At 40.0% G+C, this 23,741-nt stretch overlaps 1 protein-coding gene across 2 annotated transcripts in view; it reads right to left on the reverse strand.

Annotated features, from left to right (window-relative positions):
- Window positions 1-617: 617 nt before the first annotated feature.
- Window positions 618-23,741, reverse strand: part of syt12 (synaptotagmin XII) — a 47,636-nt gene continuing 24,512 nt past the window's right edge. For both annotated transcript variants that reach the window (XM_020517205.2, XM_048607219.1), the window contains exons 4-8: window positions 21,647-22,039; window positions 12,413-12,628; window positions 11,835-11,955; window positions 2,389-2,522; window positions 618-1,187 (exon numbers count right to left, since the gene is read on the reverse strand). In XM_020517205.2, coding sequence (XP_020372794.1) covers window positions 1,014-1,187; window positions 2,389-2,522; window positions 11,835-11,955; window positions 12,413-12,628; window positions 21,647-22,039 — 1,038 coding nt within the window. In that variant the 3' untranslated portion in view covers window positions 618-1,013. The remainder of the gene's footprint in view (window positions 1,188-2,388; window positions 2,523-11,834; window positions 11,956-12,412; window positions 12,629-21,646; window positions 22,040-23,741) is intronic.

Here is a 23,741-nt window from a genome sequence, read left to right on the forward strand (position 1 = left end):
TTGGACGATTGCCAACCCCATGAAAAATTGGATATCAGAGCAGTTATCAGAAAGCTAGGATTGGTCATTAGACATACATAGGTTGCAAACAGCACCAAGTATTTTCTACATTTTTCTGTAAAGCAATCACATTTTGAAAACCAGTATGTCTTCATTGATTCACTGGCAAATTCTAATAAATTGCACATTCACTGGAACTATCAGAAGGAAAGAACTAGAATTACATATAAAACAAGTCTGACTTTGTTACCACAACATAATGGATAATTCAAATATATATGCACAGGTATCTGTGTACATTATAACTGCAAATCAACTCAAAACCACATAGACCTCGAGTGCAACCTGACAATCTACTGTTTTATGCACGACATAAACAGTGTGCTCGCTCCTCTTATTTATTCAATAAAACACCCTAACAAATAGCCAGAAGATGCACAAAACCTTTCCTGTCTTTCACGTTATTTTGTATTTCCAATAATGTACATCCAGGATCCCTATTTATCCACAAAGTCTGATCATTGCAGTATATCAGTCAATTACTTGCAATTCTTTCTTACTGCTACAGCATAAATATTTTGAAAAAGGCAAATATTTAGGAAAGGATTTAGTCCAGTGTTAATACGTGGGATTGTTTGTAGGTCTAGGGCTAACATAGCTCTGCTTTCTGAATGGGTAATAATATCAGACAATTACCTCTTTATTATCTTTAACCATTCTTTATCTGTATATGAACCATTCAATATGAAGCACACAGTAGGATAGCAACTTCACAGTAGCTCTTGTTATCGATGCATTCATTTATCAAACCAAGTTCATTGTGATTTATAGTTGGCTCTTCCACTATCCTGCTACACATTTTCCAGTACAAGGCTGATGCAAGTCAATAAAGTGAAAGGAAAATTAGTGTCTCAAACTTGAATTTCCCAAAGCATCAGCAATAAAGTGTAAGAATTTAGTCACCATGCAAAATATTTACATATGTGTCAAGAACACGTCATTGTTGCTTTGCTTTATTTCTTTCGGAGAGCGTGCCACATGGAGACGGGTTTCCTTAATGTTGCCAGCATCTGATTCCAATGAGTGCCGCCCATCCCACTGGTCTCAGGCCCAATGATTACGTGTCCTATGTTCTCAGTTCTTCCATCTTCACTGCATTCAGCCACTGTTATTCTCAGCGATAATTCCTGAGCCACAACAAAATTCATAGGTCATTTAAACTCGAGAGAATTGGGGATTGCAGTGTCCTGTTATGATATGCTTCAGTGAAAGTATTCAAAGGCATTCTTCATTGAGGGAGGTGTGTGTGTGTGTGTGTAATTAATATTGTCCTCATCACTTATTGAGTGGCATAATGGTGTTAACATGGTTTACCTACTTTAATTCGGTGGCAAAGATTAGATGCTGGATGTTAAAACTAATCTTTTCTGTTGAAATCCCTACTTGTCACTAATATATGGATTGCTTTGGGATGCGTCTTCCCTTTAGTTTCTGCACTGGCTAAGAGAAGAACAAGCTGAGAAGCAAGTCTTTTCTATAATGTTTACTAATTCTGTTCATTTATACGATAAAATCATTTATACATAAGATTTACTGCATTAGAACTGGAAATAAAATAGAAGTTGCACCAGATTGTATCTGGATGTGACAGAATGATAGATAGTGAGCTCTACTGGATACTATCTTCAAATTAAATCCGTTAATTATTACACCCAGTCTGGAAAGGAAAGACTTGCATTTAGAGTCAGAGTGTACAGCACGGAAACAGACTCTTTAGTCCAACTTGTCCATGCTGACCAGATGTCCTAATTTAGTCTAGTCCCATTTGCCAGCATTTATATGGCATCTTTGATCAACTCGGACATCCCGGTGTTTCACAGCCGACGAAATACTTCTGAAGTCAAGTCAGTGCTGTAATGGTTCAGCAACGGACGATGCTGTTGATGCTCAGCATAGTTAGACATATTTTCAGCCTCCAACAGATAACAGGCCACAGTGGACTCAATTTCTACATTTAGCTCAGAAAGACTGTAAATCAGTTTAGCCCATCTATTTCTCACATCAGTGCTTATTTATTATGATATTGAAATTAATCTATGTTGACTAAGCTGCAAGACAATGATGATACAGTAGCTTGTGTGAAATCTTAGCAGTGATATCTATAAAATAGAATCAAGGGATACTGAAGAGCCTACATCAATCAGTTTTGCGCCAACGGTTATTTATACTAAATGACACATAGTTCTCCCATGATCAGCCATTCCTTTGGACATCTCCTTGGCTCCAGTCCAACACATATCAGAAAGAAATTAACTATCACACACACAGAATAAGTAATGGACCCTATGGGGAGGACAAAAAAGAACAGTCAATATGCTGGATTCTTACCTGTAGAACAATTGCAGGTACAGAAAATATCATGGCCTCATTGAAAACAGGATTAGGATCATCTCTCTTCACTGCTGTCTTTTTCTTACTTATTTTCCTCGTGTCTTGAAGGAGATAAACTTTCACAAATGGATCTGTACAGAGCCATGTAAAGGACAGACGGGGTGATATTATATGTGAAAATTAAAATTCTTATTATAAATAAATATATTCTGAGGTAGAGGAAAGAGTAGGAACGTAGGATTTTGGAGGGCGAGTGGGTCATTCACCCTTCAAGCCTACTTTACCATTATATAAGGTCAGAAGTCAGACAACACTGGGTTACAGTCCAACAGGTCACCTGATAAAGGGACAATGTTCCAAAAGCTTGTGATTTCAAATAAACCTGTTGGACTATAACCTGGTGTTATCTGACTTCTGACCTTGCCCACCCCAGTCCAACGCTGGCACCTCCACATCACTATTTAATAAGACCATAATTCTGGTTGTGATTTTCACTCCACATTCCTGTTTCCCCTAACCCTTTATTTTGTTTCCCTTGTCTATTGAAATCTATCCAACTCTATTTTGAACAAATTTAATGACCCACCCTCCACTGCTTGCTAGGGAAGAGGATTCCATGGAATGACGCTGATAGATAGGATTTCTCCTCATCATTGTTTTAATGTGTCCCCTAGTTCTAGTCTTCCCCACAGGAGGAAACATAATTCCCAATAACCACCCTATTAAGTCCTCCCATGAGCTTTTATACATCAATAAGTTCACCTCTCATTCCACTAAACTCAGATGAGCATAGGCCCAATCAGTTCAATGTCTCTTTGTAAGATCAGTCCTTGATCCCAGAAATGCGTGAGCTTTCTCTGAACTACTTCCAATGAAATTACATTTTCTTTCCCATTAAGGAAACCAAAATTGTACACAGTTCTCCAAATGTGGTCTCACCAAGGCCAAGTAAAGCTGCAGTTGAATTTGCCTAATTTTATATTGCATTCCTCTTGTAATAAGTGACAACATTCCACGTCTCCCTAATCACTTGCTGTACCAACATGTGAACGTTTTGCGATTCATACACCAGGACATGCAAATCCCCCTGTATGACTGATTTTTGTGATCTCTCTCCATTTAAATAGTATGCTGCATTTTTTTATTCTCCCTGCCATATTTTCCCACATTATCACAGAAGCAGAATCCCAGAATTGTGATTCAGTCCCTCCAGTACCTGCATTGGCTGTCTGAGCGTTTTACTTATTGGCATGCTCTTGCCTTTTTCCCATAACCCTGCACACTGTTTCTATTTAAATGATCATCTGATGTGCTCAAGTGTGTGAATTGAACATGCCTCCACCAAACTTCTAGACAGTGCATTCGGGCCCTAACTACTTGCTGAGTGAAAAGGTTTTTTTTCCTCACCTCACGTTCAATTCTTGTGGACAAGCACTCTAAAGCTGTACCCTTTTGTTTTCGATCCATGTGCAAGTTTCTCCTTATCTGTTCAGTTCCGACATCTCATGCTATTAAAAACTTCTTTCAAATCTCATCTTCGCCTTCTCCTCTCAAAGGATAATAACATTGCCAATCAAAACTGTAATGCCTCATCCTGGAACTATTCTCATAAACCTCTTCTGCACACTCTCCAGTGCATTTACATCCCTCCCATAGTGAGTTGCCCAGAACTGCACGCAATATTCCAGATGAAATCTAATCAATGTCTTATATAAGTAAATTCAACATACCCTCCAAGTATATGTATTCTATGCCACTCCTTATGAAGCCAAGAATACTACATAGTTAATTTACAGCTGTTTATACCTGTTCTGCTATCTTTATGGATTTATGTATGGACACACCCAAGTCTCTCTGCTCCTGCATACCATTTGGAACAGTTCCCCTTCTTTTATAGAAACCAAAAGAATTGTGGATGCTGTAAATCTGAAACAAACATAGAAACTCAGCAGGTCTGGCAGCATCTGTGGAGAGAAATCAGAATTAACATTTCAGGTCAAAGTGACCTTTCCTCTCCACAGATGCTGCCAGACCTGCTGAGCTTTTCCAGCAATTTCCCCTTCTTTTATATTGTCTTTTCATATTCTTTATACCAAAAATACATCACCTCACACTTCTTTGCATTGAAACTTATCTGCTAGCCATCTGCCAGTTGCATCAACATCCTTTTGAAGTTCTACACTGTCCTCTTCACAGTTTAGAATTCTTTCAATTTTCGTGTTGTTTGCAAACTTTGAAATTATGCCCTGCATGCCAAAATCTAGATGATTTTTATATATCAGAAATAGCCTGACTCCTGGGGAATTTCCACCCCCAAATTCAGGGAAGACTGAAATATAATTACCAGTACCTCTGTAATTTCCACACTCAATATCCTTCAATATTCATCTCATCCCATTTCTGGTCCCTTATTCAACTTTAAAATACCAACAGCTTACCCAATACCTCCTCCTAATCAATTTTAAACCCTTTCTAGTGACTGAATTTCCTCCTCTGTCACACTCAGTTGGGCTACATCTGCCTCATGGGTAAAGACACATTCAAAATATTAATTTAAAACCTCAGCCATGCCACTTGCCTTGAAGTGTAAAGCCCCTTTTTGGTCTTTATTCACCAGACTCATTCTTTTACCATTCTTTTATTACTGATGCTCTTATAGAAGACTTTTCAAATTTCCTTTAATGTTAGCTGCCAGCCTTTTTTCACAATTCCTCTTTGCTTATCATATTCGCTTTCTCAACTTTCTTCTGAACACCTGTATTAAGCATGGTTTGCAATTGTATTTACTGCCTAAAACCTTCTGAAGCAGATTATCTCTTTACCTTAATTCCTATCTCCTTCGTGCTCCAGGGAGATCTGGATTTGTTTGTCCTACCTTTCTTGTTTGTCGGAGTATACCTTGAAGGTAGGCCATTATTCAGCTACTGTTTGTCTCTGTTTGTTCAGTCATTGTAAATAGTTGGGGCCCCCACACTGATCCCTCCACTAGTCACAGTTTACCAGTCTGAAAAATTTCCAATAACCCATTCTGTCTGCTTTCTGTTAACTGGTCCTTTATCAATGCTAATTTGTTACTTCCAAAATCATGAGCTTTTATCTTGTGCAGTAACTTTTAATATGGCACTTTATAAAATTCCTTTTGGAAATCTAAATATATTATATCTCCAGGGTCCCCTTTACCCATCTTACCTGCTCAAAAAAGTAAATTAGTTAAACACATTTTTCTTTCACAAATCCATGATGATATTTTAAGCATCCTGCTAAACTTCCTTTACAATGAATTCCCTGTGACAGATACTAGGCTAACTAAGGTTTATTCACCTGCTTTCTGTCTCCCCTTTTAGATGGGAGCGTATGAGGATTGGGGTAGAAGATTTGATCCCTTGATCCTGTTCCACCATCTAATAGGATCATGGCTGATCTGATTGTAACAACATATCCGCATTTCCATCTACCCTACAACCTTTCAACCCCTTCCTTGCCAAGAATCTATCCAGCTCTGCCTTAACATATTCAAGAACCCTATTACCAACACTCTTTTGGAAAGAAAATGGCACGGTGGCCCATTGGTTAGCACTGTATCCTCACAGCACCTGGGGCCTGGGTTTGATTCCAGCCTTGAGCAGCTGTCTGTGCAGAATCTGCATGGGTTTCCTCCCACAGTCCCATGGCCATGTTAAATTGTCCATCATGTCCAGGGATGTGCAGGTTAGTGGGTTAGCCATAGGAAAATGCAGGGTTGCAGGGGTGGTCTGTGTAGGATGATCTTTAGAGGGTCAGTGTGGACTCGATGGGCCGAATGGCCTGCTTCCACACTGTAGGGATTCTATGAAAATATTTCATCTCTTCTGTTTTAAATGGCACCCTCTTGTTGTTAAATGGTGAATTTTAGTTCTAAACTGTCCCACGAGAGGAAACATCTTTTTCACATCCCTGTCAAGGCCCCACACAACCTATATGATTCAAGCAAGTAGAAATTCCCATCACCAAAAGGCTTTCACTAGTGGCCTTTCCTTATAAGACAACACGTCCATTCCAGGTATTAGTTTGGTAAACCTTCTCTGAAGTGCATTCCAATGCATTTAACATCCTTTCTTAAATAAGGTGACCAGTACTGTACACAGTACTCCAGATGTGGTCTCACCAGTGTCCTGGATAACTTAAGCATAACTTCCCTACTCTTTTATTCAATTCCTCTCATAAAAACAAAATCCATGAGCTTTCCTAGTCACTTTCTGCACCAGCAAATTGGCCTTCTGCTATTCAAACATTAGGACACATACAGCCCACTGTTCTATAATCCCTCACCATTTAGATAACATGCTTTTTTTCTTACACATGTAAAAATGGACAATTCCATATTTTGCTCCATTTATCACATCTTTGCCTCCACACCTAACCTAACCTTGGGTCATCAGCAAACTTAGCAACCATCCCATCACCCTTTTCATTCAAATAATTTATATAAATCAAAAAGAGTTGGGGCCCCAGCATTGATCCCTGTGGCACAGCACTTGTTACATCTGACCAACCACAAAAAGTTCATTCTTGTGTATTTTCTGTTTCCCATTAGTTTTCTTAAATAAGATGAACCAACTGCCATTTTCACCATTGGGACCCTTCCACATTCTAAGGGATTTTGGAAGATTGTGACCAATGCATCATTTTTCTTTGCAGCCGTTTCTTTCAGACCTCAACATGCAGGCTATTCGTTCCTGTGGGCTTCTCAGCCTTTACTTTGAATTGTTTTCCCTGGTGATGGTGATTGTTTTACATTGCTCATTCCCAGTAACATTATGATTGTCAATTCACTTCATGATTTTCAATTAATTTTTGGACATTTTCTATGTCTTCTACAGTGAAGACAATCACAAAATATCTGTCCATCCCCTCAGCCATTTCGTTGTTTCCCATCATTAATTTACCAGTTTAATTCTCTTGAGGAGGAATATCAGCTTTAGTTACTCTTTTCCTATTTAAATACTTGTAGAAACTCTTACTGTCTGTTTTTATACTACTAGCTCGATATCTCATAATCTGATTTTTATTTCCTTTTTTTGTCATTCCTTGTGCTTTCTTAAAATATGACTGGTTACATTTGCAGAATTGCGCAGTGTTTTTTTTTATTCTCAATTTGATATGATCCTTAACTTGCTAATTCAACAACAGATGTTGCATCCTCCTCAAACAGCCTTTCTTTCTTGGAAGCATAAATCTTTGCTGCCACTTATTAAGCATCTTCTTAAAAGTCTGCTTCTCCATTTCTAAGATCTGACCTTTCAATCTAGTTTCCCAGTTTGCTTTAGCTAGCACTACCTCAATACCCTTAATAATTATTTTATTCAGGTTTAAAATGTGAGACTTAGAACCACATTTCTCCCCTTCAAACTGAATGTAAAGTTCTATATCATGTTGTGACCACCGTTACTTAGAGGCCCCCCTGTCAACAGGTAATTGATTAATTCTGTCTCATTACACTTGCCAGGTCTAGGATAGTTTACTTGCTGGCTGTTCCTAGAATGTATGGCTCTAAGAAATTGTCCTGAATACAGTCCAGTTAACTTTATCAATCTCATTCACTCAATCTACATTTAGATTAAAGTCACTCATGATTATAGTGATAGTTTTCTTACATGTCCCATTAACCTCTTCTTTTGTACTGTTGTCCTACATTGTAACTAAAACTAAAGGGCCTATAAACAACTCCCACAACTGACCTCTTATCTTTCCTGTTGGTATCTGTATCCAAACCTGCTCTTTTGAATTAAGATAATCTCTCATTACAGTACTGATGATGTCCTTAATTAACAGAGCTACCTGCTCTACCTTTTCCTAGCATATTTTTGTCTCTTTTGCTGACATTCTGTCTCTTATAATAACATATAGTTGTGAATATGCTGCTAATTCTCTATTGGATAACATAAATTATAACAAAACTGGTTTTTGGAACTTGTCAATTTCTGCCAACCTAATTAAATATCATCCTGGTAATGTATTAATCTGGTACTAAAAATGCCTCCTTTTGACATCATTCGTTCAAGTATTGTGAAATGTTGGACTTTGTTACAAAAGCAAAATTAATTCATACCAAAAATTTCCATACAATTTATGATGAAGAAGGAGCAGTGTTGAAAGAGACAGTTTTTTCTATAAGAAAGTTGCTAAAATTAACTGATGCAAAATCCATCAGTGTGATCACTCATATGGCAGACAGTGAATACTGACAAGAATAAACCCACATTCCAGAAAGTGAACACAAGCAGGATCAACCCACATTTGATATAATGAATACTCATAGGATACACAGAATCAACATGATCAAACTACATAATCAAATGCAGCATTGACTAATTACATTTAATGAATTAGGTAGTCTCATGTCATAGGAATTTCACCACCAGTTTGCACCTCCAAGAGTTAGTTTCATTGGATTGATTTGGGCTGGAAAAGAAAGCCCCATTGCTGCAAATGAAGAGGGTGATATGACCCTGTTCTGCTGTCAGCAGGGACAGTCAATAGTTAATTAAGAGCCTCCCACCAGACCAATTTTCCAATTAAGCAAGGTCCCCACTCAGAGTGACCATGTGTTGCCATGGCCAGTCGGAGGGTCTAGCTCCTGGAAGAGAGCATCACAAGGGCGAGGCATGCTTGAAAACAGCTGTGTTAAGTTGGGGGGATACCATGTTTGGTCAACAAGGGCCCAATAATTTGGACAGAAAGAGAGTGGGTGTTGCTGAACAGTACCATTGCTGCAAAGACAGACAGTATCACTGTGTACTCCCTCTATGGGACATGGATTACCCATGGTGGATATTCCCATCAATACCCACTGGGAAGACACCAAGTTTCACCTGGCAATCTCTCCACATGGCAGTAAGCCCTCCTGATGTGGGCAAAATGTCTGCTGAGATGGACATCTGAACTCCCAATTTTCCTCACCATTGGCAATGTGGCATGATAGCAGCAAGATATTGGTTTTCCTTTCTGCAGTCATAGTATCATTAAATGCTGGCCCATTGAGTCCACCCAACCCTCCGAATAGCGTTCTTCCCAGACCCACCTCTCCCCTACCCTATCCTTGTAACCCTGCATTCCCATGGTTAATCCACCTAGATTGTGCATCCATGGACACTGCGCAATTTAGCACGGCCTATCCACCTAACCATCTTTGGACTGTGGGAGGAAACCAGTGCATCTAGAGGAAACCCACACAGACATGGGGAGAACGTGCAAACTCCGCACAGCCAGAGGCCTGTGGCTGGAATTGAACCCAGGCCCTTGACACCGCTAACCACTAGCTACCATGCCGCCCTGGTCATTTTGTCAGTCCTCCTCCTTTCATCTCCAAAGGAAGAGGAATATTCAGCGCATTAAATCAGCATTGCCAAGTGGCACTTTGATTGATAGTTATTCGCAAAACATGCTGAAAGTTTCTATTTTCAGAGTTACTTCTGAAAATATGAAACCTATAATTTGAAAACAGATAAACGGAAGTTTCTGAAGGGGTGGGTTCAAAGCTGCTTGTATTTGAATAACATCAGTGCTATCCTGGTACCTGGATTGCAGTGAGAAATTGAAGATGATAATTAGTACGCAGCACTTAGCAAGCTGAAAAGTACTTTAGCCTGCATCTAATGCATAAAAAAATTCTTGGAAAAAATTGGAAAGGTAATTGCCAGTGGGCTTGTCATTTTACAGTTACTTCCTTGGAGACCAATTTGCTGTAAAATGCTTTTACAATCAAGTAAAATTGAGCTCATATTAGTTCCGTTAGTCTCAGCAAGTTCAACCTTCTTACCTTCCTCTGTATAGGGTGCATTGTGTTTCTTTAAGCAGTGAATCTGCCTTCTCACCTTACCCTTTCACTATTTCTTTGATGGAATATTTAACCAGCCTCTGAGAACAGAGGTGTTAAAACATCTTCCATGTTAAAATCTATCTGCAGCCATTAGTCCACCCACCTAGCTGACCCAGTTACTTTATTCTTGTCACTAGATTGTGTTGTCTGTGTTGCAATCTACAGAATTTTTTTTTTTAAGAAGTATCACAGAATCGTACAGCACAGAACAGGCCCTTCGGGCTGTCGAGTCTGTACTACCAGAAACATACCGCCACCTACATTAATTCCACTTTCTCACACTAAGGCCATAGCCTTGACTATTAGGACATATCAAGTGCTTCTCCAAGTATCTTTTAAAGGTTTTGTGGCCTCCTGCCTCAACTTCCTTGCCAGGTAGTGCATTCCAGATTCTTACCGCCAATGTTTTTCTTCAAATTCCCTCTAAACCTTCTATCTTTCAGTTTAAAGTTATTCCCCTTTGTTATTGACCTTTCCACTAATGGGAACACCTGCTTTCTATTCACCCTGCCAATGCCCCTTACACACCTTTATTGGGTTCCTCCTCTACTCCAAATAAATGAACCCAAGCTTATCAGGCCTCTCTTCATTGCTGAAATGCTCCTTCCCAGACAATATCCTGGTGAACCTCTTCTGCAACCCCTACAGTGCAATTACATCCTTCCTAGAGTGTGGTGACCAGAGCTACACATAGTGTTCCAGCTGGGGCCTAACCAAAGTTCTGTACAGCTCCAAGACATCCTCCCTGTTCTAATGCCACAACTAGTAAAGGCAAGCATCTCATATACCTCTTTTATTACCCTATTAACCTGTCCTGACACCTTCAGGAATGTGTTGATAAGCACCCCAAGGTCCCTCGGTTCCTCTGAACTTCCTAGGGTCTTGCCATTTACTGAGTACTCCCTTGCCTTGTTCTTTTTTTCCAAAGTGCAGCAACTCTCATTTATCAGGGTTAAATTCCATTCACCACGTATGTGCCCATCTGAGCAATCCATTTAAATCCTCCTGTAAACTAACACTTTCCTCCTCACTGTCGACCATCTAGCCAATCTTTGTGCCATGCACAAGCTTACTTATCATGGGTTTGGAAGGTGATGTCTAAGGATCTTTGGTAAATTTCTGCAGTGCATCTTGTAAATAGTACACACTGCTGTTACTGAGCATTGGTGGTGGAGGGAGTGGATGTCTGTGGACAAGGTGCCAATCAAGCGATTGTTTTGTCCTGGATAGTGTCTAACGTCTTGAGTGCTGTTGGAGCAAAATTCATCCAAGCATGTGGGAGCATTCCATCACACTCCTGACTTGTGCCTTGTGGATGATGGGCAGGCTTTGGGGGATCAATATTCCAAGCCTCTGACCTGCTCTTGTAGTTTATGTGGTGAGCCCAGTTGAGTTTATGGGCAATAGTAACCCTCAGCATGTTGATAGTGGGGGATTTCTAATGTGAAGTAAATAATAACTGGGTTTTGAGGATTTACCAGCAAGTCCCGTGAAACTGTGGAGCATCAGGCACTGCATTAAATTCTACTGGATGTTTTGAGAAGTATTGCTTACAACCTGATTCGACCCCACCTGCTTCACTTACCAGACGTGGTCTTTCCATTGTTCCAGACTAGATTTTTGGCTTTGACCACCACTACTGTCAGCCTCTCTGCTGTAGGTAAGTAACTGAGAGAGAGCAGGATCTCTCCAACTGTGTCCGTTGCCTAACAGACAGAAGTATGGTCAGTCGTCCATATAACAGTTCAGTGACCCAACAAAATGAAAATCAGCATTAGGCACAGTAATGTTTGACAAGTTGATTTGTTTTCCAGCTTGTAGATCAGTTTACTTTGTGGTGCATTCACATCCCCTGTGGCCATTACAAGGATAAAGCAGTTATACCCCTTATTGTTGGATAAATAACATCTCAGTCCCTGTAACTATGATCACTAATTTCATCTCACTATCATAATGTAAGACATTAATGTCCTTAATCCTGATCAGTTTTAATTCCATCTTTATTGTTATTAAATAGTTATTATCACCTCGAGTGATTCTAGCAACTAGCTTGGGACATTTCCCAGCCTGTGCTAAATACATTGTTAATATGTTAATGAATGAAACACATGGCACTGTGTAAATGTCCCCTGCTGAACGTTATTTGTTTTGTGTTTCTCTCACCTTATTGACATCCTGCAGATAAAGCCAAGTATTGAAGGCACGGCAGCTGAGATCCAGATCTGACAGCTTCAGGTCTGCCAACCCTGTGCTGATGTTTCTGTCATCTTCGTCAATTCCAAATACTGAAAAGCGTAGACTGTTCTCCTCGAGAGCAGAGGGGTCCAGCGGAATGGAAAACTTCTCATCAAAGAAGACAGAGAATGCATTTCTCTGAATCTACGCAAAAGAAAGGGTGTAGCTTGAGGTAATAATTTGTATTTCAGTTTGTGATCACAGTGTTCTGGGATCATCTCAACTCTGTCCCTGATCATCCAAGATCATTTGCAATTTCACTGGCCTCAAATCTCATGGCTCCAAATGAAAACCATAGCACATTTTAATGTTGTTGCATGGTGCTGATATTTCTGATTGTCATCTTCCAGCAGTGAGTACAACTTTCAAACAAAACCTATCATTAGCCTTAGTGCAATGGGTCTGACCCTTTTTAACTGTTCCTGAGACTAAACTAGGTTCATCTTCAGAATGCAAACCTTTATGGATAAACCAAATGTTCCCTTGACACATTAATGCCACAACCAAGTCTCTGTTCATTTAAATGTGAGATGCCTTCCTTTAAATCTGTTGACCCTCTGTTTTAAATAAACTGTACTTAGAGAGCTGTGACTAACAATCTTTAAAATTATAATAACATTAAAACATGAGTTTCTAAGGCTACAGCAAGGCCATAATATTACACAGTAACACTGCAATAATCTCGACAGCACAGAGTTACTCTGTGTAATATAATAAACACTGATAATTTCCAAGTAATACAAATATTACAATGCATTCATTATTACTTGATATGCATTTGAAGGATGCCAAATACATTCCATTTTGAGGAGATTTAGATGCTTCATTGCAGCATTTCAGATTGACTTGACTGTCCAAACAAAGCTTTTCAGGTAGGATTGACTGACAACATTCTTGTGCTGCAGACAAGGAATGACAGCTATGAACTTCTAAGAAAGCCAAGCTACTAAGCTAGCCATACCCAGCCAACTTAAAGATCTGGGCATTGGTTCCTCCAGACTTGGTTATTGGCAATGCATACAACATGTTTAGCATTCTATGTTTTTAAGGCACCTCCTGGCTCAGAAGGTGATATAGCAGAGGAGAGGTGTTGAGGGATGACTGTAGTTGATGTATGCTTAACGTGCAAATGTCTGACAAAAGAACCTGGAAGAAGATTTTTAATGGTGGATTAACAACTGGGAAGTGATTTTGTGTTGGTTAGTGATAAAAGCATGAAAATGACTTCAAAGAAACTGAAAAAGCGCAACATAGACCCTTTGCTCAAGATAAGAGAGCACGACGAGCAAGCAAATAATGAAGGCACCTTGTAGTATGACATCCATTGCCTTGCTGGTGCTGAATGTAAATACCAGCTTAGGAACTTGTGACCGAAAAATCAAGCTGTACTATTTGGGATCCGTTGTTCAATCTGTACTCTTTATCAGCCATCAAAGAACTCAGTGCAAAAAATGAGATATTGCTTCATTAGTATTAGAAGAAAAGAGATAGACATTCTAAATTCCTCAATGGGATTGTTGGTATTGCTGGTAAGGTTAGCATTTGGTGCCCATCCCTGAACTTGGACTCCTATGCCCCTTTATGCTTTAGATTTCCAAAGCCTTTTATCGTTTAGAAAATAGTCAATGCATCTATTCTTCCTAACAAAATGTATAACCTCATACTTTCCAAGTGTATTCCATCTGCCACTTCTTTGCCCACTCCCCTAGCCTATCCAAATCCTTCTGCTTGCTCCCCACTTCCTCAACAATACCAGTCCCTCCACATATCATTGTGACATCTGCAAACTTAGCAACAATGCCCTCAGTTCCTTTGTTCAAAATGTTAACATATAATGTGACTAGTTGTGGTTCCAACACTGACCCCTGCGGAACCTCACTGGTCACCAGTTCACTTCACTGGGCTTATATCAAATAACCACATGAATTGTGTACTTATGTTCTTAGTTGCACTGTGTCTTGTTCCCTTTTCCCTAAATATTACATAAAGTGTCATCCAACTCTCCTGTGGTGCAAATGGGAATACTGTCGCCTACTTGCTTATGTCTTTTATTTCCTCAGCTACGTCCTTCAGATGTGATCTCATTAGCGATTTAGCTCAGCAGTGATTCTACACGAAATGTCATCTTCAGACATATTTCGTCTATCAAGTTATACCACCTGTGGTGTTCACAAATGATATAAAGCAGAAATAAACCAATTTGTGCCTTGGTGACAACTCAAAATAATTCTAGTCTACACTGTGCCTCTAGTATCCTATTATTAGAGCAATTTCTCTATCATAAAGTAATTTTCTCCTCCTAGTGAGTCAAACAAAAATTGTCCGTCCCTGTGTATCAAGGTGCACTGATGATATTTTACAATTTACAACTGCCTTTTACAATTACATTTTACAATTGCCTGATGCTAGCAACAAATACCAGTACCTTCCAAAGCTGTGATTTCTACTATTAATGAGGGCTTCGGCGGCAGATGTCTGGGAACAGGACCAACTCCCCTCAAGACCCCACACCATCCTGACTTGGAACTGTATCGCTGTTCCTTCATTGATATTGGGTCAAAATCCTCAAACTCCCTTCCTGATAGCACTCTTGGCATCCCTACACCCCCAAGGACTGCAGCAATTCAAGAAGGCAATTCTCCAGGAACTTCTTCAGGGCAATTGGGGATGGGCAATAAATGCTGGCCTAACAAGCAATGCCCATATCCTATGAATAAAATTTTTAAAAAATGAATTTCACACTGAGATTTTTACATACTTCCCAATGGAATTATGAATATTATCCAAAAAAACTTCCTGAAACAATATTTGAAGAAAAATAACATCTTAAATCTGTTTTAATTTACAGTATAACCCATTCTCTGTAGTTCTGGTTTGGTGACACGATATGGAATTTAAAAGAAAACCATAGGTTGGAAATCACATGCACCCTTCAGCAGTGTTGGGGATGGGGATAATGTATATTGGCTGAATGGTTGAACCCCATCCCCACACATTCCCAGTCTCCTCCATAATGCAGAGAGTTGGGTGGATGCCAAATTCAGCAGTTTACCCAAGTATATAAATAAATAATTAAGGGCCATTTGAGCCTATTAAAGCTCAACAAACTCAAATGACCCCAGTATTTCTCCCCGCATGCCATAATGATAGAATCCCTACAGCGTGGAAGCTGTCAATCAGTCGATTGCATCCAAATCAACCCTCTGAAGACCATTCCACCCAGACCCACCTCCATTCATGCAACCCTGAATTTCCCATGGCTAACCCACTTAGCCTGCACATCCTTGCACACTATGGAGCAATTTAGCATGGCCAGTCCACCTAACCTGCACATCTTTGGACTTTGGGACTAAAACTGGAACAAACACAGGGACAATGTGTAAACTCCACACAGTCACCCGAGGCTGGGACCACACCCAGGTCCCTGGCACTGTGAGGCAGCAGTGCGAACCACGGTGCCACCCCAATTTGGTTGGTGGGGAGACTTGGATGGGAATGAAGTCCACAATTGTTTTTAAAGTTCTTTAGTGTGGCAGGAGAGATGGAGTGCTCACTACCCTGTCAGCATAATCTACATTCTGAGCACAAGATAATCACCCTGTTCCCGAAACGTCAGCTGGTGTCAGGAATCATTTCCGTTATTGAGATAGCTCCCAGTCAATGGAAAGTGATGGGGACAGTTGAGACAAAGAATCTGCCCTGATTCTTAATAAAATGCAAAAACTTAGCTCTCCGCAAATACTGTAATTGGCAAACATTCAGAAGACAGTGAGCTCATCGTGTGAAGTGCATGACAAATAGGTGCTTGCAAGCGAATGCAACGGTAATTGAAGGAAATGTGTCAGTCTGCTGCCTACTCAAGTCCCAAGGGAGAGTAAAAGCTGGCTAAGGTTCCTTTTCATGTCATCCATTTAATTTTCAGCACTCGTTGAAAATCTGCATGAAACAATGAAGGAATACTCAAGTAGCTACCGAGGTCTTTGGAAAATAGGACACTGAGAAATGAGACTATTTCGAACTTGCAAAGATTTTTTCCGTGTCAAAAAAATAACAGCTGTACACATTGATTGCATCTCATTTATGGTGTATCTGACTTTGGAGGGTCACATCATTCTGACACTTGTTACAAAACCAGAACTGTGGTTATTCGGGAAATAGCAGAGTTGTACCTTGACGAGGAGCAGTTCCTAATTGGCAAAGGTTAAAAGAAGGCGTGACAGGGCAAGGTCAGCGTGCCAAAGATCAGAACAAACAAACAAATTATCTCTGGCAGGAAATCCATGACAGCAAACCACAGCTCCACTGTTGTTCAGGAGGTGAGATTCAAAAAGTCATTCTAACTCACACCTAAGCAACTTCGATCAAGTCCATTTTTTTGTGTGTCTTCAGTCCTGTGCACTTTTTGCAAAACAAACTCCATTTTAATGGTCCATATTATCCATTATATTATCCATTATAATAATCGGGCTACTAAAGGGATGAGTTCACAGTAATATAACCTTCAGTTATGTTCCTCGTTACTGCAGGACAGATGGATGTGCTGTAATATAACAGTGTTCCTGATGCGCTGTATCAGAAAGGAAAACGGCGTCGGGAAGCGAGAAAGTTATACACCTGATACAGAGCAGAAACACATATCTTCGAATCACTACAGGCATGTGACAGCGTTTTTGCCTGCATTGACAACCAGCAGAGGAAATGTAGCAAATATACATTTGTATTGATATGCTGATGGCTGGTCTGTTGGCGGGGCTTGAACAGTGACACAACTGATAAGAGTTCAAAAACAACTTAATTCAGATGGCAGACGATTCAATTCCCATCGGTAAGACACAAAAAGGATTAACCACTGTGCACCTTGGCATCCTAAAGCTACCAAATGGATTTCCGTAGAGCTTACCACCAGTTCTTTGCAAGTAAGCATGCCCCATTGATATATGCTACCTGTTCTACATGACTGATTAAATTACTTACTGTTGGCCTTGCTGCGAGGCATGTGGGGACTGGGATCTACCACAGTAATTCTGCTGCATGGCCTTGTGGCCGCTCAGAATCAATATGCAATGGGAATTGCTATTAGACTGCAGGTAACACAGAATTAATACATTCTCCATATGACATTGCTCCTATTTTATTAGTGGGGAGGAGTATTCCTTTGTAGGATGCATTTCCTTGCCCCTAATGAACAGGAAGATCCTTTCAGATGTAAATGTGTAACAATATTTATTGAACCCAGTAATGGAGATTAGTTTCATCTCAAAGGTCCTAATTGCTTATAGAAAGAGAGCATCTCCCTTAAGGAGAAAGTGCTTCTGATGTATAACTTGTTACAAGTATCCTTGTTAATGCTTCTACTCCCGTACGTTGTGAGAAATCAGGCATTTTACATTGCTCACCGGTTGGTTACAAAAGATGAACTCTGCTGGAAAATATACCTCACCTTAAAAAGAAATTCTCTCTACATGTATCCAGCAACTAATTTGAAGGGTGAATGATCAGTATAGCTAAAATCTAAAGTTTCTGAGTCTCCCTATCTGGGATGGCTAGTTCTTATTGTTGATGACAATGGCTTATGTGCAAAACTCACTCACTCTGTCTGTAAACTCTGATATATAACAGGATTAGAAAACCACTGATCTATTGCTTCAGATCTAATTAAAATCTGGGATCTGATGGTATGGATACAGTCATCCTAAACTGATCTGTTTTTCTTTTGAATTTTGCCACTTCAAGGAGAGAGTGATAAAGTCAAGGTCCTGAATTGTGTGTTTCCCTCAACGTGGGATGACATGTGAGGGGAGTGGGGTGATACTGTGCCTGATATTTACCCACCTCTGTTGGTGTATTGACAACAGTGGGGTAGGTACCAGGTGGCCAGCCTGTCCTTTAGCCAATCACCACTTCGGGACCTACCCCTGCCACCATTGATGTTCTACCCAGCAACAGGTGGGTACCCATGCTACGTGGCATGAACAGGTAAAAACTGCTGGCCAGACTACAGGCTGGTGGGCATTCGTCCCTCCCTGTTTGGGCACAGCCCCTCCTCAATGGAGACTGGCACCCTTGCTTGCTCCCAGTCCCTGGTCTTGTGATCAGTGCCCTGCCTGACTGGCACTGGCAAAGCTGCCCACTGACTCACCCTTGAGTCCAACCTTCAGTGTACCCTGGTGATAGATCTCTGCAGCATGACCCTGTCAGACCTGGAGAGTCACCTGACAGCTATCAGCGAGAGGTGGGACATCATTGCAATGGGAACAGTCAGAGTAGAAGATACAGAAGCTTGAACACACGCTCCACCAGGTTCAAGAACAGCTTCTTCCTTGCCGTTATGAGACAGATGAATGGGCTGTCTAACTTCAAATAATGCTGATCTTGTTAATGTTGGTCTTGTATATTGCAAGTCCTGTGCAGTATAACCTATATGCCTTACACTGTCCAATTTTTTTTTCACCCTGTGATGTATATGCCCCCAGTTACTATGATCTGCCTGTACTGCTCACAAACAAAGCTTTTCACTGTACTTCGGCCCACGTGACAATAAATCAAATCAAATCAATTCAAGAGCTTAACAGCTTACCAACCATTAAACTAGGCCCTGCCTTCCTTGCTCTCTGGAGATGGGTTCACCCCCAATTTTTTTTCTGTTGAGGGAGAGCCCATTGCTTCTGTAAAGAAATTCTGACCAGTGTCACTGTAACACAGAGGAAGGCCATTAAGCTTATCAAGTCCATGCCAGCTCTCCACTGAGCATTCAAATCAGTCACCCTGCCCCCTCTCTATCTCCACAGTGCTGTAAGTTTATTTCCCTCATGCAATTTAATCTTGAAGTCATTCAGCTCTTCTGCATCCAGTCACTGAGTTGGCATGAACTCCAGGTCATTACCATTCTCTGCATAAAGAAAAGTTGTTCCTCACACTCCCGCTGCATCTCTCAGCCTAAACCTAATGATTTTTTTTTGAGTGGCGGGGGGGACGCAACATTTTATGGAAGGAAGAACTCAGTAATCTTTTCCAATTTTTTGCTTTCGCATGTTCATACGATCATGATAGGAACTTGGATTAATTCTGAATCGAATTCAGCATCTTTGCAATCTGCTTTCGTCATAAGTCAGTTGATGGAGCACTCTCATGCCAGCAGTTTTTAGGTTCCAGTCTCACTCTAGAACTTGAGGAGGGAAAAATCAAGACAGATGCTCCAGTAACATTACTGAAGAAGAGCAAAACTGTCAGAGGTCCCAGATTTTGGATAAGATGTCAAATCGAGGCCCTTTCTGTTCTCTCAGGTGTATGTGAAAGGTTCCATTGGCACAGTTTTGAACTGGGCAGGGGAGTTAGCCTTTGGGTCCAGCCCCGTATTTGCCCCTTGATTAACATCACAAAAGCAGACTATCTGGCCATTAACTCATTGCCAATCTTCAAATCAGCCTGTTCAGAAATGTTACGACACACCTCTGGAGCAGATGAGACTTGAACCTGTGTCTTCTGTTTTAGAAGTGGAAAAACTACCACTGCACCATTATGACTCACTTAAAATGCACTCAAGCAAGGTAAGAGTTAAATGTACAATCTTCTGATTCTTAGTCAAACCTGATATCCATTGAGCCACTGGCCCCAATGAAAAATGGAGTGCAGAATGCGAGTTTCGATCCCACTACCTCTCACGTTTAAAACACCTCCTCTACTATTTAAATGAATTCCCCTCAACAAAAAGATGCAGTCACTGCTGAAACTCCTGGGTGAAGTTTGTTCGACTCCCACATTACAACAATGACTGTACTTCAACAATTGGCTGTGACCTAGCGAATTGCTATATTAATGCAAATCTTTCTTCCTTCCTGCCTAGTTTTGAAGAAAGAATAAATTTATTGGACTTTATAACTTAAAAATAACAACACAAAGTTGTACTAGCAAAAAAATAACATTCAGTTATTCCAGATTGTTAATCACCCATGGCCTGTTTTATCTGAAATAATTCTGACAATTTTATACCTATTCATCTTTCCAAATTGACACCATGTGCACATGTACTGAATTCCAACGTAATATTTAAATACTGAAAACAACAAATGCTGGAGATCACAGCGGGTGAAACAGCATCCATGGAGAGAGAGCAAGCTGATGTTACGATGAGCCATCTAGACTCAAAATGTTAGCTTGCTCTCTCTCCATGGATGCTGTCTGACCCGCTGTGATCTCCAGCATTTATTGTTTTCAGTACAGCTTCCAGCATCTGCAATAATTTGCTCCAAGATGCTATTTTAATATGCTGTTGATTCTTGTGATGCTTTCCACAGCCGCTGTTGCTGTCCTGGTTCTGCTTTTGTTTACATTTCTTCTCTCCTTCCGTTTCGTCTTCCTCTGCTTAAAGCAGGATGAGAGATTCCAGTGGGCCATCTCAATCCATTCATCGAGAGGCACCCTTCACATTATTAAATTTAATCTTTTCTTTATGATCTCAGGATTATTACTTTGACCAACCTATCCTGGAGTTGATCGCATATATTAACTTTGACTCTGGGTGAAAGTGTAAACTGGGCGTTATCGATTCAGCTATGTCTCTCATTTCGAAACTGAACCTACTGACACTTCTTGAGAAACTAGTTTCCTTGCAAACAAGTGGACATTTTTTAATATTCAATATTAATATTTTATATTTCATGCTCCACAAAATTGAACTTTTTGCGAAATGGGGTGGTACATTGCAATTGCACCAGCAACTGCATTGCTGGCACTTAATTCAAAGCAAGCAAAACTTTTATCGTAGCTTAAAATAAGTAAAGTGAAAACAAACTGACTTACAGGTACAGGACGGCAGAAAACAGTCTCCTCAAAGATGAGACTGAACCGAAAAAATAATGATCAATCAATGAACAACATGTCATCTAGTTATTCTCATTACTGTGGCTATGAATGATCGGTTTGATTGCTTAAGCTGATCTTTGACCTGCATTGCCCTGAAATCCCTTCTTCCACTTCTGCCATGGAGCAATCATTAACCTAACCCATTGTGTTCAGTGTCAAACGGAATCCTGGGAGATAAATCTGGCAGTTTGTCCCTGAATGTAATACTCTCTGCTGTCTGAATTGAAAGATCAAATCATCATCCTTTTAACCTCCATTCCTGCACAGTCAAGCGTGAAAGTGAAAATTCATCCAGCTTACCCGAGAAATTCCAACAATTTGCTCATCAGGCAGTAAGCTGATGCGCACGAAGCAAGATTCAAAATTGACATCCTCTTTCTCAAGCAAATCTTTCCCTTGTACCAGAGTGACGTGCAAGGTGTTTGAGTTCATATTGTATTCTAAGCACATCTCAATTTGCCCAACAGTGAAGTCATGGCCAAAGTTATTACCAATGGAAGATATGGAATTCAGTGAGTCTGTAGATACAGATTTTTTCATGTGTCCATAGGATGTCAACTCCAAATCTTTAGTCATCAGTTCCAGAGTTCCGAGCTCATTAATAGTTTCAAATGTTTCATCTATCTTTAGGCTTGATTGACGGCTCAGAAAACTTTTCTCTGTAGGTTTTTTATAACTTGAAGCCACTGATCTCTGGGGAGAGAAAGAGAAAAAAAAAAAATCAGTTCAAGCACTGACACATATTTCTGTCTGCAATTTAAGTGACTGTTTTGAACATCTGACTACACTATCTGAAACTGAACTTAAACTAGAAACTAGACCAAGTTTCTTCATCCAAATATTCAGACTTCCATAACCATGAAGAACACTAGCGACTTGTTGAAATGATTTGCGGTATTGTTCACCAAAGTTAATGGACGTACATCAAAAATAGTTTGTCTCATATCTTTGAACCCTAAACTGCTTTTGTAAAAAGGCAATCTATATAGTTCTCATGTAAAAACAATACATCAAAACTTAGGTTTGAAGAAATATTGATGGAGAATGTTTCTAGCTTGGGAAAGGAATCTTTATCTACAGTAGGATTGGCCCCATTGTGACACTCAGTCACACAGTAATAACTTTATACTGTTTTGATTATCACTAGCCTGACATGATTGAAGAAAATTAGAAGATATCTCAAAATGTTTTATGTTAAGTATATGGTTTGGTAATAAAGCATTCAGACACACTTAAAATAGGTTCAAAAACAGCGCTGCTGGAAAAGCTCAGCAGGTCTGGCAGCATCTGTGAAGGAGAAAACCCGAAACGTTAACTCTGTTTTCTCCTTCACAGATGCTGCCAGACCTGCTGAGCTTTTCCAGCAACTTTGTTTTTGTTCCTGAGTTACAGCATCGGCAGTTCTTTTGGTTTTTGTTTAAAATAGGTTCAACTTCAGATCATTTGTACCATTAAAAACGAGTTAACGTGCAATAATTTCCAGCACACTATTTGGGAACAGTAGCGAGCTTCTCACCCTCTTCAGATTATTATGTTATTCAATTTGATCATTGTTGGCCTGTATTTTAAGTCTACACTTTAGTTCCATGTTCCTTACACCCTTATCTAACAAAAGCTTTCAATCTCAGTTTTTAAATTTTGACCTGACCCTGCACCTGTCACCTTTTTCAGGACAGAGTCCTAAAATTTCACTATCTTTTGAGTGAGGAACTGTTCTCTCACAGCAACGCTAAATGGTTTGGATTTAATTACAATGTTATGTTCTGTTGTTCTGGAAATCACTTACCTCTATCCACCCCATAAAACCCTTTAATCATCTTAAACACATCTGTGAGATCGCTGTTCAATCTTTTAATCTCAAGGGGATACAGGCCTAATCTATATGACTTGTCTTCTCACTTTAATTTTCTTCTGCTCAGTTTTATTGCAGGAAATGTATGCTTCGCACCATCCACGCATGTCTCTCCAAATGTATCAATGAGTCTCTGACTCCTACCATTCTTCATCCTGAGTTTGAAGAGTCCATAACCTTGCTTGTATAATTAAAGTTGGACTTTGGCCAATTTTTCCTGGGAAACTGGCAATTCAAACACAACTCACAATGTATGGCTGCAGTTTGGTCTTGACAGTAGCCCTGGGAGTAGGCTGTCTCTTGACATTCTGAACCTACAGCAACTCTTGCAGAACAAAACTAAGTGGAGCAAATAAACTGTGGAGAAATATTTCTAAAGAAAGGGAAAAGAAACAACGCAGAGACGCACATGAGCTGCTCAGTGGAAGATGTATGTGAACATGCTTACTGTATTCTTAATTTAGATGATTCACTGACAAAATTTTACTTATTGAGTTTTCAAATTCACCAAAGATCCTCAGACAGCACCTTCCAAACCCATGA

This window comes from Rhincodon typus, chromosome 17 (assembly GCF_021869965.1).
Source record: "Rhincodon typus isolate 14 chromosome 17, sRhiTyp1.1, whole genome shotgun sequence".
In the NCBI taxonomy this organism is placed as follows: Eukaryota; Metazoa; Chordata; class Chondrichthyes; order Orectolobiformes; family Rhincodontidae; genus Rhincodon; species Rhincodon typus.